Source organism: Wyeomyia smithii, chromosome 3 (assembly GCF_029784165.1).
Source record: "Wyeomyia smithii strain HCP4-BCI-WySm-NY-G18 chromosome 3, ASM2978416v1, whole genome shotgun sequence".
Lineage (NCBI taxonomy): Eukaryota > Metazoa > Arthropoda > Insecta > Diptera > Culicidae > Wyeomyia > Wyeomyia smithii.
In genome coordinates this window covers 181,002,681-181,020,451 of record NC_073696.1, presented here as the reverse complement: position 1 = coordinate 181,020,451, position 17,771 = coordinate 181,002,681, and the positions used below count along the sequence as shown (strand labels likewise).

Here is a 17,771-nt window from a genome sequence, read left to right as displayed (position 1 = left end):
AATTGGTCAAAGAGTGGTGTGATACAGGCTTAAGAGTTTCAGGTGTGCATTTTTATTAGTGTATATCACACAAACGAACCTTTCATTGAAAATTCTGGCAGCACTTTTTGCCCTAAACTCCCCGCGTCAAAAAGTTATTAAAAATTACGCGAGATTTGTAAACTTAAGCAATCCACATAAAACAATCAAGCACTAGAAAAATTAAAAGTTTCGAAAGCAGGATTATATTTTCAACAAATTGAACATTTTGGAGCGTGATAAACAGGTCAAAAAAGCACAATGTCTGATGGTGAGCACATATCCAGTTTTAAAATTTTATTCTATGACCTGTTTTTACAGAGGAAGTAATTCGCCGGCGTTTACAAATTGATGGAGATGGAACTGGTGATGACCGCCGTTTAAACGACTTGTTGAAAACTTTCGTAAAATGGTGTAACTCGACTGATAGCGCGGAAAACAGGTAAAACTAGTCAAATTAACATATCTCTATCGCAATGTACAAGGAGCCTCAATTACAGTCAAGCTATTCATGATCGATTGTTAGCACAGCTCGCACAGTGCGAATTTGCTATGAAAAAATCTGATTTTTGCGCGAGTATGATGGAGCAAGAGCTTAAGAATTACGCTACTATATCCGATGCCATAGAAACTGGAATAGAAACAGCCAAATCTCAAATAATTCAAAGTAAACAAAACTTAGTACTTGCCAAAAAGATTCGCAAGAATCGAATGGAATACGATGTGCTGGCGAAAATTATTAATCATCAACCAGATAGAAAAAATACAATTAAGGAATTGGATATGCTGAAACAAGAATTAAATCAGCTACAAGAAAAAAAGGCTTCACTGGAACGGAAGCTAGGAACGAAGAAAAAGGATTTTACTGTTTTGATGAGATCAATTGTCGAACTTCAGAACAAATTAGATACTGTTGAAACAGATGTTCAAGATTTGGCAGATGAAAAAATGTCTTGTGACGAAGAACCAATAATTTTAACTGTCGATGATGTGCCAAGTCCAGACGGCAACGATGTAATCCTTTCTTCTCCTGAAAAAATGTGCTAAATAATTTCTAAAAAATAAAACAAGAAAAAGTTGTTAATGAAGTTTGATTTTTAATTTTGATGTTTTGGGCACATGTCGAATTGTCAATGAAATACGAGTACTTCTAGTTAATTGATCGCCGATATTAACTGCCGCTTCCCAGTTTGGTAAATTGGACAAATTGGCAAAATTTTCATCAATTACGTCTCTATCAATTTCTTGAATAGAATGTAAATACTTTTGATACATGTCGTCTTTCAGTATGAGCAAACTACGAGGTTGTATCAAAAGTTTAGTAATTACTTTCTTATCAGTACCTATTTGTTCACTGTTTTGTGATTCTGAGAATTCCAAAACAGTATGTGACCCACAGGAGATAGTGGTTATCGTCGGATAAAATAGCGGCCCATCAAGATGGGGCATAATTCCCTGGCCAGCTAAATATTCGTTCACAAGAACGTGGTTAGCCTGTTTGCTTTCTTCAAACACTCCATCAATGTTGTTTATTCGATCAACAAGCTTTCGCAACCAGGTCGGAATTTCTTCGGCTATCATTCCTTTAGGATGTGGAACCCCGCCGTAATTTATTAGCCTCCGATTAGATAGTTGGGTCCATCGTGGTTTAGGAGTTTTCTCAACCATGGAAAGCACAACAGACTCATCATGCGGTGTAATGAAATCGGGGATATAATAAGCGCAAGCTGGGCACTAAATAATAAAAGTATTTGATATAACGTAGCTCATGGATAAAATATGAAAAACTAAACTTTTTCTATTTGGTATTGTTTTAAATCCATACTTATTCTTACTGACAAACACGAATTATCTGTATAATTAGTATGGTTATTGTGAAACGAATGATGTAGATTCAAATTTAACAAACTCTATAACTATATAAAAAAATCTCTAATTTGAACTTGATACCTGAGAACTGGCCCTGACACAAGTAAAAGAGATTTTTAAGGCTGTTCGCATCTACGCGAATTCTCATATGCAATTGTCAATTTATGTGCGAAAACAAAAGCAAAAATATTTCCTTCCTTCACTTTCGCAAGTAAAAACCAAACCAATATCAACAGAGTCGTCAGGGCCAGAGTCTATGGTATATAGAGTCCCGCAAAGAGAAAATCTATCGTTTCGGCAACACAGTTTTTGTGCCGTTTGTTGCCAAGAACTATACAGTTCTGTTTTTCATCATGCATAAGCGAATATCATTTTTTGAAATTCTTCACAAGGTACACAGTTTTGAAAGATTACACCGGTGATGTTTTGTTAAATTTAAGTGAACCAGTGTACAGGTTTAATGTTGGATTGAAATGTGTAGGTAAAACTTCGGAAAAACACATTCTTTATTACGCTCAATTACAACACTTTTCATCCACTCCTAACATTATCACCCTGTTTATTTACATTGCTCGATTGGTACCCTCGTTTGACACTGATTTGGTTCCTTTGGTTTCATCTTTGCGGGACTCTTAAACATAGACTCTGGTCAGGGCCAATTTGAACGTAAACATCAGGGCAGAGATGCCAGACGTTCTTGTAAAACAGAAACATCTGTTAATTTTTTTTTTTTCAGGTATGACGTTTATGGCTCAGGAGTCAAATCTTATATCCGCAATCTGCAAAAAGTCAATGTTAAAATTTAGAAGAGCAACAATCAGAAAACAATCTGTCTAATTCTGTCTAATATTGCTTGCCACTAAGTTTTGAATAAAATCAAAAAAAAATTTAAAGTGACCTTTTTTTTCTCTCACCGGGTGTAGGTAGGTAAAGGCAAGGGGATGGCAGCATGCTATCTCTTTCTAATGTGAGAGTGAAGAGTTATTCTTGCAACCACTTCAAGTTAAATGGAATATTTTCATAGCTGTTGGTTTCGCAGCAAATATATGAGATTTACCACGGCCCGTCTCGCAATGATGACCTTTTTGCGAGACGGCGGGGATGAAATCTGGCAAAAATCTGTCTCATTTTCAAATATCTGAGATTCTGGGGTTTATATGTTTGTGGGGCGCGCAAACAAAAGTCTGGCAAATTCCAGATTTATCTGGCATACTGGCAACGTTGATCTGCACATGAACTGTTAAAATCTTCATTTTTCATACACTGTAAAAAATCGACACGTTACTGCCAAGTGGATTCCACTTACTTCTGTGCTAATAGATGAAGCATTTCATATCTACGTGGAATACACTTGCGTTTCAGTTCACAGCACAGAATCAAGTGTCTTACACTTCGGTTTGCCATGTCATGCATACCAATATCAATCATTTTACACTCAGATTTCAATGCTTACATACGTCAAATGCCAAAGCACGTTAAAATACAGTGGATTCCAATAAAAATCGATATGGGTCGACATAATAGAATGATTAGATTCATTTATTGACATTCATATGTAAAGAGCATTAGGGATTAGCGTGCAATTTATTTTCAGTGTACAAATCTGCACATCTTGTATCCCCGCACAGTGCACTGTAAATAAAAATCACGTCGAAGTAAAGTGATTTGCTATTGAATTCGCACTACTTGCCTAACATTTCAGAGTTGAATGAAAATCTTTCGAAATATATTAATGCAAAGAACGATGAAATCAACAGCAAATCACTTTATTTTCTGTTGTTGAACATAACTTTGTTGATATGCTTATGTTTGAGACACGGAATGTCGGTCAGTTGGATAATTATATAAATTTGCAATAAATTCAAGAGACTTCTTTTTATTTTAGATTTTAGATTTTATTTTATTTTAGATTTTTAATTTAATAACAAAATGATCCTAGAGATGTTCCCTGTTACTGTATCGATGCAATTGATTTCAGGATCTGTAAACGAGTCGTTTTATTGTTATTTTAACTTAAAACATTCAATAAAACTTACGCTCAAATAAATTTCCGATCTCTGGATAAATGAGCTGCTTGCATCGTTCGCCATTGTCACTATCTTTGTTTCGCTTAATGGTTTTGACGTTTGTCAATTGGAATTGCAGCTGTTATTCAATTGATTTAAACAGTAGTGATAATACAAGAGATATTCATTATAATACGATGGTGATTTCCATTAACCAGTTTTCAACGCAAAATCATTTCATTGGAAAGTGTTAATCATCGAGAAATCAACACTAAATCACTTCTACTTGCAGTGTGATGTGACGAATTGAGTAAAGTGCAAAAACACTTGAAGTAATCGTGACATTTTTTTATAGTGTGGGGCGACTTCATACATAGGCTGGCCAAGCAAAAAAAAGTGTCGATAAATGCGACAAAAACTTGGTATTTACGTAATTCTGGGGCGCTGAACACGAATCTGGCATCCATTTTTTGTTTGGGGCCGTCCATAAAGCACGAAATTTAATTTTTAATGTTTTTGGCACTCTTTTCATTAGGTTTTTTTTCATAGAATTATATGATCTTTGACTACAATTAGTGCCACTGGGCGTCCTCCCTATTGAAAAAATACGTAATTTATGAACGATCCCTCGAATTAAAATTTTTTTGCCTAAATATATATATATTTTTATTAAATTAAAACAACATATGTAATACAAACTAAACACAAATTGAAAAAGTCATCATCATCATCCGCTGTGATTGCTGGAATCTCCAGATAATTTGAAATTCATTATGCTTATAAGCAGGAAAAATTTCTTTCGCTGCTATTTTCATTTCTCCTAGTGATTTTCGACGTTTCATTGTTTCATTTATATGTTGTCTTTCTAATCCGGTTTCTATGGTTAAAAGAGGAGTTTTAAATACATGTATAAAACCATTAATTTACAACTTACTAGACATTGAATTAGGTCAAAGATGACTAGAACAAGATACCTGACTCTTGCAGAATTCATCGGACATGTTTGTCGCTGCGCGTGAGCAAAAGTCGAACTAATTCATACACTGTTAATATGATGCATACTTAACGTCAAAATCAACTGACGACAAGGTCAAGACATCTTAAGCTCAGCAACCTTCGCTTGGGACGTGACGGTTTTATTTACACTCGCTACCGTAATTAATTTTTTCTTCAATTTCAGATCTGGATCGTCGATTTTATATCAAGATCATTGCTTTGAAGTACATTATAGACAATTATCAAGAGGTGTAGTGAATTCCGAGCTCAACCATTGTCAGCAACGGACGTGAGATAGACTTGCTGCGGTACTGTTTTTGCATCATTTAATCCGTTCCAAGGTCGTCGCGCTTTGTTATAAAACAATACGCTGCGTAGAGTGGCGAGTGACTTTTTTGCCAGCCTGTGCAAGTGTTGTTCGGTGTCAACCAGCGTTCTTCCCCGTGCGCACCCCCCCCCCCGCACCGTTCGAGTTTGCTGTTTGCTGTTGTCGGTGTCGTCGCGTGGATTGAACCAACTGTACAGATAGGTTTATTAGTTTTTAAGAAGTTTTAAGTTTTTTTTCTTTCTTTTCGTACGTTTGTTATTATTATTCGAACTACCTGAGCATTTTGTCTGAAAGCACACGCGCTCACTATTGTGAGCGCCATGACAGAGGAGATGGACTCCTCTAATGAACCTCCGAATAATTTATTAGAAAATAAAAACCCGGCCTTGCAGCAGACCACAAGGATCAATCAATACCCGGATGATTCGTCCGGGCACTGGACTGTATATTTCCGGCCCAAATCGAAACCTTTAAATATCATACAAATTTCCAAGGATCTGGTAAAGCAGTATAAAGCTGTAACTGAGATCTTCAAAGTTCGCCCAAACAAATTGCGAGTGCCAGTGTCTGATCTCACACAGGCAAATGCGATTGTTTGCAGTGAGCTTTTCACGCGGGAGTATCGCGTATACATCCCTGCTCGCATTGTGGAGATCGACGGTGTCGTCACTGAAGCGGGTTTGACAATCGATGACTTGTTGAGTGCTGGGGTTGGCCGGTTCAAGAACCCCAGCATTCAGCCTGTAAAGATGCTTGAGTAAGGAGTATCCAGCACTTCCGGGAACATCAAAAATCCCAAATGGTTCCCCCTTTTCGTCCAAGATACAGCCAGAATCTGGACTTCTGAAACTCTCAGATATCGTGGACTGGATCTTACAAACCTTCAATATCACTGACCCTCTTAAAAGTTTTCTGTTGGCTTTTCTACCTACAATTAGAACATTTTTGAAACAGATGACTGTAAAATGGCCCCTTCTCGCTACGATTGTATCCTTCGATGGCTAATTCATCGATTAGGGTCGGAGGTTCAATCAATGTTTTACAGTGGAATTGCAGAAGTATCATTCCCAAACTCGACTCTTTCAAAATAATGATTAACAAATTAAAATGCGATGTTTTTTCTCTCTATGAAACTTGGCTCACTTCAAATTTAGATCTTAACTTCCATGATTTTAACATTATTCGCCTAGATCGAGACACCCCTTATGGAGGAGTACTTCTAGGGATTAAGAAGTTCTCTTCTTTCTATCGTATTAACCTCCCCTCAATTCCAGGTATCGAAGTTGTCGCATGTCAAATGACAATACAAGGTAAAGAGCTTTGTATTGCCTCAATATATATTTCCCCCAGAGCACAGGTTGGACAACGGCTGCTCTTTAATATTATAGAACCTCTTCCCTCGCCACGTTTGGTTTGGGAGATTTCAACTCTCATGGTGTGGCTTGGGGTTTCCCTTACAATGATAACCGCTCCTCTTTAATCTATAACCTTTGCGATGACTTCGACATGACTATTTTGAACAACGGTGAAATGACACGTATCCCGAAACCTCCAGCGCGCCCAAGCGCTTTGGATCTATCCTTATGTTCGACGTCGCTACGGTTGGATTGCACATGGAAGGTAATCCCCGATCCCCACGGTAGCGATCATATGCCTGTTTAATTTCAATTGCTAAAGGTTCAACTCAAACGCGATCAATTGATATTCCGTATGACCTCACACGGAATATCGATCGGAAGGTATACGAGGAAATGGTTACAGAAGCCGTTGAGTCGATTCAACATCAACCACCACTTGAAGGATACAACCTCTTCGCGGGCTTGATTCTCGACGCCGCGTTACAGGCCCAAACGAAGAAATATCCCGGCGTGACGATCAAAGAACGGCCTCCCACTCCGTGGTGGGACAAAGAGTGCTCCGATGTCTACACGGAAAGATCCGACGCGTTTATAGCCTTTCAGAAGAAAGGTATACCTGGCGACTATATACGGTATTCGGAGCTCAACACCAAGTTCAAAAACATGGCTAGAGCAAAAAAACGCGCCTATTGGCGACGGTTCGTGAACGAAACTTCGAGAGAGACATCAATGAGCACTCTTTGAAACACAGCCCGAAGAATGAGAAATCGTAATGTAGTCAACGAAAGCGAAGAGTCTTCAAGTCGGTGGATATTTAACTTCGCCAGGAAATAGGGATACCATCCGTCATGATTCAGCAGGACATGTCCTGATTTTGAGATCCGTTTGGAGCGTCCTGATTTATTTTTCATATTTTAGCATTTGTCCTGATTTTACTGAATGATGCCGGATGTTCAGAAATGTTGAAGATTGTTCAGTACTTTTACTTTGACTCCGGAACGAAACGGACTCATTTTGAACGATTTTTCTTTGATTGAATTTTGTCGAGAGAAATTTTCTAGTTCTTGCTCAACCCTCAACTATCTGACTTTTGGGTCCTTAAGCTATCCAGCTTTTTTCGCACCATAATGGCATTAAAGTCGCTATAATGCGTGTTCGTATTATGCGAACCTCTCTGCTTACGTCAGTTCTGGGATTTCTGAGGAATTGGCAACACAAATGTTGCCATATTTATTTCTTTTTTGATAAAATACGTGGAGACTTCAAATTGACATGAGCAGAGTTGTCAAAAGGGTGGATGATTCAATACAAATTTTGCATTTTAGCGTCCGCCATTATACGCGTAACAAGCTGGATACAAGTTTATATATATCATTTAAAACAGCCGCGTTTTCTGAGCAAGACGTGATTTTTAAAAAATGTTTATCGTTTTCCTTCGATTTTTGAAAAAAGAAAAAAAACTCCTTGAAATGTCTTAAATGACATTTCGCACACGTACGATATATAGGAGAATTGTCATTCAAGGTATTTCGAGCAGTTTTTTATACTTCATATAAAAATCGAAGGACAACGATAAACATTTTTTTAAAAATCACGTCTTGTTTAGAAAATTGCACTCTTTCAACTTATATATAAAAATGGGTCTCCTACGAAAGGCGGAAAATCGAAAGGCGGAATCACGAAAGGCAGAATCACGAAAAGCAGAATTACGAAAGGCAGATTATTTCATATGGCAGAATCACGAATGGCCGAATCACCAAGAGCACGAAAGGCAGAATCACAAATGGCAGAGTCAAGAAAGGCACGAAAAGCAGAATCACAGGAGGCAATGTCACGAGTTGCGCGGAAGGTGGAATACAACTACAGGTTGGTAGAATCTTCACTGGTAACCAAGGCGAAAGAAAATGTTCGATGCCAGAATCATAGCAAACCAAATCAACAAAATCTGAAAAAATTTTCAATAGCGAGTGATATCACTATGGAGTCGCACGAAGAACAAAACTCTAGTGATAATTGCAGGTAAGATTACAATCAAAATTGAGAATAGTTTAATTGTTCATGCTGACAATTTTAGTTGCTCTGAGGAAACCCAACCGGTATTTTCCAAGGACAGCAATCAGCAGCTCGACTATTACCAGCAAGGTAAGAAATTTTACTGGTCTTCCCATGATTTCCCATATTACTTTTATTCACATCAATTTTGATAATTTTTACTCAATTTTTATTTGATAAATTTATTTATGATTTTTTTATATTTTTAGACACCAGCCCCAAAGCTTTACCCGAAGCGAGTATTGTGTATTCTCGAAAAAATAAGGAAATGCTCAACATTGAAGGCTATCTTTACAATCTAGATAAAAAGGTTAGTTTAATTATTCAAAAATTTTAAAATAACTTTATTGAAAATGGCTAACTTGAACCTTGGTTGTTTTATGCTATTCTATTCTATTTATGTTTGATAGTCAACTGTTTTCAAAAACAAGTTGACTTAAAAAAGCAAATATTTCCGGACATTTTGACCCTCTATATTTCATTCCTTTGGTTATCCTCAGGGGATTCTAGAATTACAATTACGTCCAGTTGATGTTTTGTTTTCGAAATGACGAAATTAGTGTATGTTATACTAGTCTCGTGTTACGCACACTTCTAGCTTATATGCCATTTTTATGTTGATCTACTCGTCTTTAATACATTGGTTTGTTTGTCCAACACATGATTTACCACTGCCAACGACGCATGGTTTTCCATTGATTTTTATTTTCATTATGAGCAGAATATATCTTAAAATTTGTGAGACTGTTTAAAATTTAATACAATGTTAAACTGTCTTAATTATTTGATTAGTTACTCTTTTAAGCTTAGTGTATATAGTATTTTTCAAAATATTTTTTCCTAATATCTAAATTCCTTTTATTAGGGGATATCACAACAAAATCCAAGAAAAAATAAAATACATGTCACAGTGTGTAAAACAATTAATATAATTAAAACTGACAGCTTTAATTTTGTACAGTCAGTCTTTTTACGCCATTTTTTCCGCGATGTTTTGCGAGACTTTTTTTGCTGAATTTTCCGCATTTTTGTAGGCTGATTTTCGAATTAACACTGGTTAGGAACCAAAAACGTGTTCCATTAGACATAGTCAAAAACACCTCCCCCACCCGAAGGACCCGGAATACCGCAAGAGGGCAATTTCAAATCGTTGACAATCTTCGCCTTCTCGCGCTTTCTTGCTTTCTTCAGCTTTTTTTTTCTGTCAACTTTCTCTTGAGCTTGCAATGCTTCTGTATCCTGGGGCCAATGAAAGGTATGAGATAACTTTAAGAGTTGGGGCGTAAAAGTTTTGTCTTCTCGGAAAAAGTTCTCATGCAAAATTTGATCTCAAGCGGACTTTGGGAAGAAGAGCCTCAGAGTAACCACATGAAATAGTACACATGAAATTGTCAAATTTATTTTATTATGCAAAATGAAAATAAATAAAATTTATGCAAATGCTCGAAACGTTAGAAACGTTTTATGCAAAATACAAAAACTTAGATCCTGGGACTTACAAAATTTTCGAGCTAGGCCAATGGAATGTATGAGAAATTTCTGGTCTGAAATTCTTTGTCTGTAAAATAAATCCAACTGACACTCTTAATAAACAATAGTAGCATCACCTGCATTTTTATTACATTACTTCATCGATACCTAACACTGTGTCACCTTTTGAAGCAACGATAAAAAAAACACTCGCGGCCTTCGGCCGACTCTATTGTCCATGTGTGTGCTGTCCTTACTCGCTACCGCTCGTTCGGACTTAACTGAGGGAAAGAAACTCTGTTTGAATATTCCTAGAAAATCATTAGATCAGTCGTTTGTATGCGAGAGGCCGCCGCTTCCGACGGCGGGTCGGCGGCCGGCTCGGACTGCGGAAACCACGGCGGTTCAGTGCCGCCTCGTTTCCTTGCCCTCGATTATGCGTCTTCGCCGCATGAATTGTGTTATGTTGATTGTACCAAACAAGACAGTGAGATGTTATATAATATTTCTAGAAATATGTTTCAAAAAAAAAAACATTCAGTTTTGCGATTTGTGAGTTGTTCAAAGCTCAGCGTTTTCAATGCGACATAGAGAGAGGGGGTGTTTTCGGCAGTGACTAAAAAAGAATCTGTCGTTGGAACAACCTACGAAGCTAGTTTTTTGCATGATAATATTTTTCATCTCAATATACCATACTGCATAAAATTAGTTCCTTAGGTTGTTTCCTAGGCCCAGAGATACGTTTTTAATCATTGCCAATCATGTTCCAATTCCGGGATGTCCAGTCGTTTACTTTTTGTTTCATTACCCGGTCAACATTGAATGTAACACAATGTTGCTGTTCTGTAACACAGAAGTAACATTGTTACGATACAAAGTTATCTAATTGCAACATAACTGTTACTAAAAAAATGGTAACATTGTTATGTAACAGTATTTAACGTACATGCAATGTAACAAAAATGCTTTACTTGTAATGTAACGAAATATCCTTTTGGTAATGTAATTGTTACGTTGCGATTGTTATTAATTATGCACATTTCAAGGTTATCAAAATGTAACGTAACATTTATCTAAATTAATAGTAGCATTGTAATGTTGGTGTTCCATTTCACGTGCATCAATATTGTATTTAAAATTTAAAGTATAGTAAACACAGTCAGGTTTCTTCACACGGGGATACGTTTCAAATTTGTATGGAACCGCGTAAAAAAGAATAAATTGAGTTAAAAAAATAACGTAGAAACCCGTCCCAAAACTTTGATTGAATATGGTGGTGTTCAGTCTGAAGACCAAAAAGCAATATTCAGTATTTAAACCAAAAATTGTGATTTTTTTATTGAAATCTTTCTCCTAAAACGGAAAACGTGATTGGAACGAAGTCGATATCTTGTACCATTTTTGAGTTTTTGAAGAAAGCAACCGCGTAAAAAACCTGAGTGTACAATAAAAACATTCGAAGCTGCCGAATACCGCTGGTTACCGTACCATAGACACTTTTTATTTGGCGGTTATAGACGTAAAGAGACATAATAATGAGTAGAATGATGCTTGTCAGAGACGAACGTTATCCCAGTGACAAAAATGTAACATCCGTTAGTTTTATTTTGTTGAAACCGCGGGATATTTCAAAAGCATGCGGGACACTTTTGATGAACGTAGGACATTTCGCGGGGCGTATTTTTAGGGGCGGGACAATTTGTTCAAACGCGGAACTGTTCCGCGAAACGAGGGACTTCTGGTCACTTTGATTTATGAGCAATTTTTCTCATGATCTGAAATTTCGAAATGTGAACGTGTAATACGACAAACCGGAAGAGGTTTGACTTCCGCTGAAACGCTACAGATTACCGCAATATATATCCATTTCAAACATCTTCTCAAGGGGCGGAGATAAGCTTCTCAACGATACAGCGATAAAAAACGGAGCTCAGTAAGGTCAGCACGCAGGATCAATTCTCATATCTAACTCTCCTTAATATTGTTTGCTTGTATAATTGTTTTCTTTGAAATAATTCATTAGAAAAAATAAAAAAAAATTCTGGAAAGCTTCTCTCCGCACCTTGGGAAAAAGTTTGAAATGGATATACCGTTTTGATTCAAACTTCGAACACTTCAGAATAAAAATCAAATTAGGCTGATACAAATTTTAAATACTTTTTATGCCCAAAGCTATATATCAAAATTAGTCAAGGGGGTGGTGAAAAATAAATAACACCGAGAAGAAAAAAAAATGAATATCTTTAAAAAAAATTTGTATGTAAGTTACGAACTTGCCTTCAAATGAATGTTGAAAAGTAACAATTTATTTTTATTTTTAATCATATGGCTTGCCTTTTGACGACACACTTACACTTATATATTATCAAAACGGATTGAACTTTTTTTTCTCCCCTTCCAATTTTCTACATTTTTTAAGGGGGTTGTGACATAAATGAAAATAAAATTTGTAACGGCCTTATTATAGTTAGTGTAATCAAAAGTAAGATTATTATATACCATTTTGTTCCTTTGCTGTTCTTTACCCAATGATGTGTAGCTCTATAGGTGACATCCATAAATTACGTAACGCAAAAAAAAACAATTTTTGGACCCCCACCCCCCCTTGTGTAACGAAATGTAACGCCAACACCTTCCCCCCATAAAAATTACGTAACGCTGCAGAAGGATTTCCTTGATAAAAATGCTCGTTTTTGAGAGTCTCTCCAGAGATTTTTCGTTACGTAACGCTGAACTCACCTCCCCCCCACCCCTGTGTAACAAATCGTAACGCCCAAGCATACTCCCCCTCCCCCCTATGAGCGTTACGTAATTTATGGATGCCGCCTTACTGTAAGACCACTTCCAGCGAATCAACAGGCGTTGAAAAATGTGACAGTCAGTGTTGAGACGGTTTGCCTTTCTATTTCTAAGTGATTAGTATTCGGAATTTGAATCAAAGCCGTTTTCTTAATTCTCGTTATTTTCATATACAAAACATGTTTAAATCTATAAAAATAGCACTTAATTGCAACATAAATAAAATAACCAACATGTTAAAATAACCAACATGAGAAAAGTCATTTGTTGTTGATTTTTTAGTTCAAGAAGTTTTGCTCAAAACTTGATGCAATACGGTATATTGAATACAACGTGGAAAATTCTTGGGAGCTAAAAAATTCCTTGTGTGAAATGGGGGCGCTCTTTGCGACATCTGAAAGCTCCTGTATCCGAAAGCTAAATAAAACAATTTTTGGCGATGATTTGATGTTATCATGTTATATTTTTTCCAATAAAAAATAAAGAAGAATAGAGCCCCCCTAAGATTTTTCTTAGTTGCGCCTATGTGAAAGTTATATGACTGTAGAGTATCTCTCCTACAAAAAAAAATTGCGAACAATATCAGCATAAGAAAAACTTTACTTTACTTTACTTTAGTTAATGATATTTTTCCTTACTGATAACTATAAGTAGTTACTGATGGTATTCCCATCCCAAGCATAGTGCATTCTTCATTTCGCTTGCGCCCATTACCAACGTGGCTTCAGTCGCTGCTGGTGATGCGACATGCAAATAGTCGCAAGATAGTTCTGATGGTGCACCTCGAGTGCCAACTTTTTCTAACCGGGACTTCACCCTAAACGAATCAAACTGAGCAGCTAAGCGAAATCGTGTGTAATACTCTTAGGTTTTAGATCTATCCCTCTCGCGATGGATGTCCGGTAGTTGGCAGTGAAACAAGGCCGCAGGAACAATTAAAATATACCAGGGAATAAGTAGTGTAGTGTAGAGAATATTCACGGTCATTTTACACGATTTATTTTACTTTTACAATCTATATAATGTTACGTAACAATGTTGACCGGGTAGGATTTATATACAGTTGTCATGATTAATATTGAATATTTCATTTTTCAACCATTTTTACACTTTTTACATTTGAATATTCTTAAAGTTCAACAAACACACAAATATATTTAACTTTTCTATTTCAGAAAAACCAGCGATACTATTGGGATTGTGCAAGAAGGAGTTACAGGAAACAAAGTAACTGCAGTTGTCGTGCGAGAGCCATCACGTTTTTGCGTGAAAACACACATGAGGTTGTATCACACGGAAACCATGACCACCCTGCAAATCCGATCGATTGCCTGGAAAATGAATATCGTTACGCTCTTAAGCGTAGAGCAATAGATTGCAGTGATGTTCCGTCGAAAATTATAAGAGAAGTCAGCTGCTCTATGAACCCAATCGTACAAACAAGGGCCAGCAAACAAGCTCAAAAAATGGTGGAATTACTATCTAATGCTGATTACTGGATGTGTGATGGAACTTTCAAAACAGCACCAACTGGTTTCAGCCAGATGTATACATTCCACGGGCTTGTGGGATCCGGTCAAAGCCAACGAGTAATTCCACTGGTTTACTTTTTACTGGGACGCAAATGTCAAAAAACATATGCTACCGCTTTTGAAGCGTTGTCGGATGTGCTCTCGGATAACAGAATGACAGTAAAGTGCGAATACATTCTTTCGGATTTTAAAAAAGCTGCGCTCAATGCGTTGCGAGAAGTTTTCCCCATGCTGCAAAGCTTTGGATGCTATTTCCATTTCACGCAGAACATCATGAAGCACTTGACGTTATTAGGATTAAAATCAGCATATTCCATGAACATTAATCTTTACATGAGTACTAAAAAGATCTGCGCGCTATCATTCTTACTGCACAGTAGAATAGGCAAAGCATACAAAGAGCTTAAACCTACTCTGCAGGACATTCCTAAAACTTTTTTCGAGTATTTCGAAGAAACGTACATTTTGGGAAAAAACGAAAATGGCCGCCCACTCTTCCCTCCAGCTTTATGGAGTAACTACAAGGCCGTGAGAGCAAAAATTCCACGCTCGACGAACCTTCTGGAGGCGTGGCATAGAAGGTGGACGGTTCTCGTCGGTACAAATCATGTTAGCTTGTCGAAAATAATTACAGAAATTCGTAAAGAACAACACGAGACGGAGGGAATAATACTACAGATAAAAAATGACATTTTACCTGCTCAAAGTAGTGTAGATTCGAGGAAAAAGGACCAACTTATCTTCGAGAAATGTAGCAATTTAAACAAATCATCAAATTTAGAATTTTTATGCTCATTAAGCCTATGCCTGGCTGCAAAAACTAAGAGAATGTAAATAATTTGTAGAGTGTAACATAATTTAACTGTATAAAAATACATAAATCATAAAAGGAATCTTTTCTGTTAGTTTTATTGCTTGTTTTTTTATTATTATATTATTACGATAATACTTTTATATTTATTTTACTTCGCACTGTTCGTAAATTTGTTTAGTGTCATCTCTGGGTTTGGTTTCAGTGATTCTGCCTTTCGTGCCCTTCGAAATTCTGCCTTTCATGTTTCCGCCATATGTAATATTCTGCCTTTCGTGTAAGATCATAACGTTCTGCTTTTCGTGATTCTGCCTTTCGTGCTTCTGCCTTTTGTGATTCTGCTTTTTGTGGCGAACCCTCTACTTATGCCTAATGAATCAAAGTTGCAAAATTGTATCGTCCGAGAAATATTTTAAATAAATAAATGAGTGCTCCCTAGCTGGTCTCGAGGTACGATGCTGGTTTAACGAGCCGGTCGTCGTAGGTTCGAGTCTTGACTCGAGAGAGACTGTTAGTGTCAGTAGGATCGTAGCGCTAGCCCCGCAATTGTCCTGTACACTTAACGGTTGGCTGCGAAGTCTGTGTATAGTAAACAGAAGGTCAAGTTCCGAATCGGAATGTAGCACCAAAGCTTTGTTTTGCTAAATAAATGAGTGGCGTATTTTGAAGTGTAACAATCTAATTACGTGTTTATTTATTGATACCTCAAAAAAAGAAAACAGCTCATATTAAATTTGTACCGGAAAAAGTTGTCCTGATTTTTAACCCCGGCCAAATGGTAACCCTACCAGGAAAGTATGTCCGGACGCTGTTCCTGCGAATAACATTGTTCGCGACGCGTCTCCGGGCTAAGACGTGATAGAATCACCTTTTTCGATGGCAGAATTTTCAATTGCCCTTCTCTCCTGTAACAATAACAATTGTTGAAGAATCTACCCAGCACTGCCAAGAGGCGCTTATTGAACTTGTTCAATAAGTTCCTGGAGCAAAATTTTGTACCACAGAATTGCAGGGAAGTGAAGGTGATCGCCATCCAAAAACCGGGAAAACCAGCATCCGATCACAATTCGTATAGGCCGATTGCAATGCTATCCTGTATCCGGAAATTGATGGAGAAAATGATACTCCGTCGCTTGAACCATTGGGTCGAAACAAATGGTCTACTATCAAATACTCAATTTGGTTTCCGCCGTGCCAAAGGGATGAATGATTGTCTTGCGTTGCTTTCTACAGAAATTCAGCTCGCGTTTGCTCACAAAGAGCAGATGGCATTCGTGTTTTTGGACATTAAGGGGGCTTTTGATTCCGTTTCTATTGACATTCTTTCGGGTAAACTTCACCGACAAGGATTTTCTCCAATTTTAAACAATTTCTTGCATAATTTGTTGTCCGAAAAACACATGCATTTTACGCATGGTGATCTGGCAACATTTCAAATTAGTTACATGGGTCTTCCCCAGGGCTCATGTCTAAGCCCCCTTCTTTATAATTTCTATGTAAATGACATTGATGATTGTCTGGCAAATTTATGCACGATAAGACAACTTGCAGACGACAGCGTGGTTTCTGTGGCAGGAACCAGAGCTGCCGATTTGCAAGGACCATTGCAAGATACCTTGAACGATTTGTCTGCTTGAGCTCTACAGCTAGGTATCGAATTCTCCGCGGAGAAGACTGAGATAGTAGTTTTTTCTAGGAAGCGTGAGCCAGCTCGGCTCCACTTAAAGCTGATGGGTGAAACGATCTCTCAGGCTTTGGTACATAAATATCTTGGTATCTGGTTTGACTCTAAAGGCACCTGGGGATGTCATGTTAGGTATCTGATTAAAAAATGCCAACAAAGAGTGAATTTTCTCCGGACAATAACCGGATCGTGGTGTGGAGCCCACCCAGGAGACCTTATAAGGCTGTATAAAACAACGATATTGTCTGTGATTGAGTACGGGTGTTTTTGTTTTCGCTCCGCTGCAAACACCCACTTAATCAAGCTGGAACGACTACAATATCGTTGCTTGCGTATCGCCTTAGGCTGCATGCATTCGACCCATACGATGAGTTTGGAAGTTTTGGCGGGCGTTTTACCATTAAAAGACCGTTTCTGGGATCTGACTACTCGTATTCTCATCAAATGTGAGGTTTTGAACCCCTTGGTGATTGAAAATTTTGATAGGCTTGTTGAACTTCATTCTCAATCCCGTTTCATGACTGTGTATTTCAATCACATGTCCCAAAGTATAAATCCTTCCTCATACTGTATTTTTCGATGCATCCATGATGAAAGAAACTCGTGGATTCCCGGATCACTTACGCGTGCAGCAGATCCCGAAAATATTTTTTTTTAATAATTATAGGAACATCAACTGTGACAATGCGTTCTACACTGACGGATCACTTCTCAACGGGTCCACTGGCTTCGGTATCTTCAATAACAATTTCACCGCCTCCTATAAGCTCGACAATCCTGCTTCTGTTTACGTCGCAAAATTAGCTGCAATTCAGTATACCCTTGGGATTATCGAAACAATGCCCACG

General features: G+C 37.5%; 3 protein-coding genes across 4 annotated transcripts; 2 read left to right on the top strand and 1 right to left on the bottom strand.

The window, feature by feature from the left end:
• The first annotated feature begins 101 nt into the window (after window positions 1-101).
• Window positions 102-1,106, top strand: LOC129731506 (THO complex subunit 7 homolog). Its single transcript, XM_055691572.1, has 3 exons — window positions 102-289; window positions 340-460; window positions 519-1,106. Exons 1-3 carry the CDS (start codon window positions 280-282, stop codon window positions 1,063-1,065), a joined length of 678 nt encoding a protein of 225 aa, XP_055547547.1. The 5' UTR covers window positions 102-279; the 3' UTR covers window positions 1,066-1,106.
• On the bottom strand, window positions 833-2,070 carry LOC129731504 (alpha-ketoglutarate-dependent dioxygenase alkB homolog 6). Of its 2 annotated transcripts, XM_055691571.1 has the most exons (3): window positions 1,812-2,066; window positions 1,362-1,752; window positions 833-1,072 (listed from the first exon to the last, which is right to left on the bottom strand). In XM_055691571.1, exons 1-3 carry the CDS (start codon window positions 1,839-1,841, stop codon window positions 1,062-1,064), a joined length of 432 nt encoding a protein of 143 aa, XP_055547546.1. In that variant the 5' UTR covers window positions 1,842-2,066; the 3' UTR covers window positions 833-1,061. The 2 variants fall into 2 exon arrangements, with proteins under 2 accessions (XP_055547546.1, XP_055547545.1); XM_055691570.1 differs by lacking the exon at window positions 833-1,072 and having other exon boundaries at window positions 1,096-1,752; window positions 1,812-2,070.
• Window positions 2,071-8,319: 6,249 nt separating this feature from the next.
• Window positions 8,320-15,262, top strand: LOC129728891 (uncharacterized). Its single transcript, XM_055687365.1, has 4 exons — window positions 8,320-8,594; window positions 8,650-8,717; window positions 8,837-8,937; window positions 14,072-15,262. Exons 1-4 carry the CDS (start codon window positions 8,320-8,322, stop codon window positions 15,260-15,262), a joined length of 1,635 nt encoding a protein of 544 aa, XP_055543340.1.
• Window positions 15,263-17,771: the final 2,509 nt, after the last annotated feature.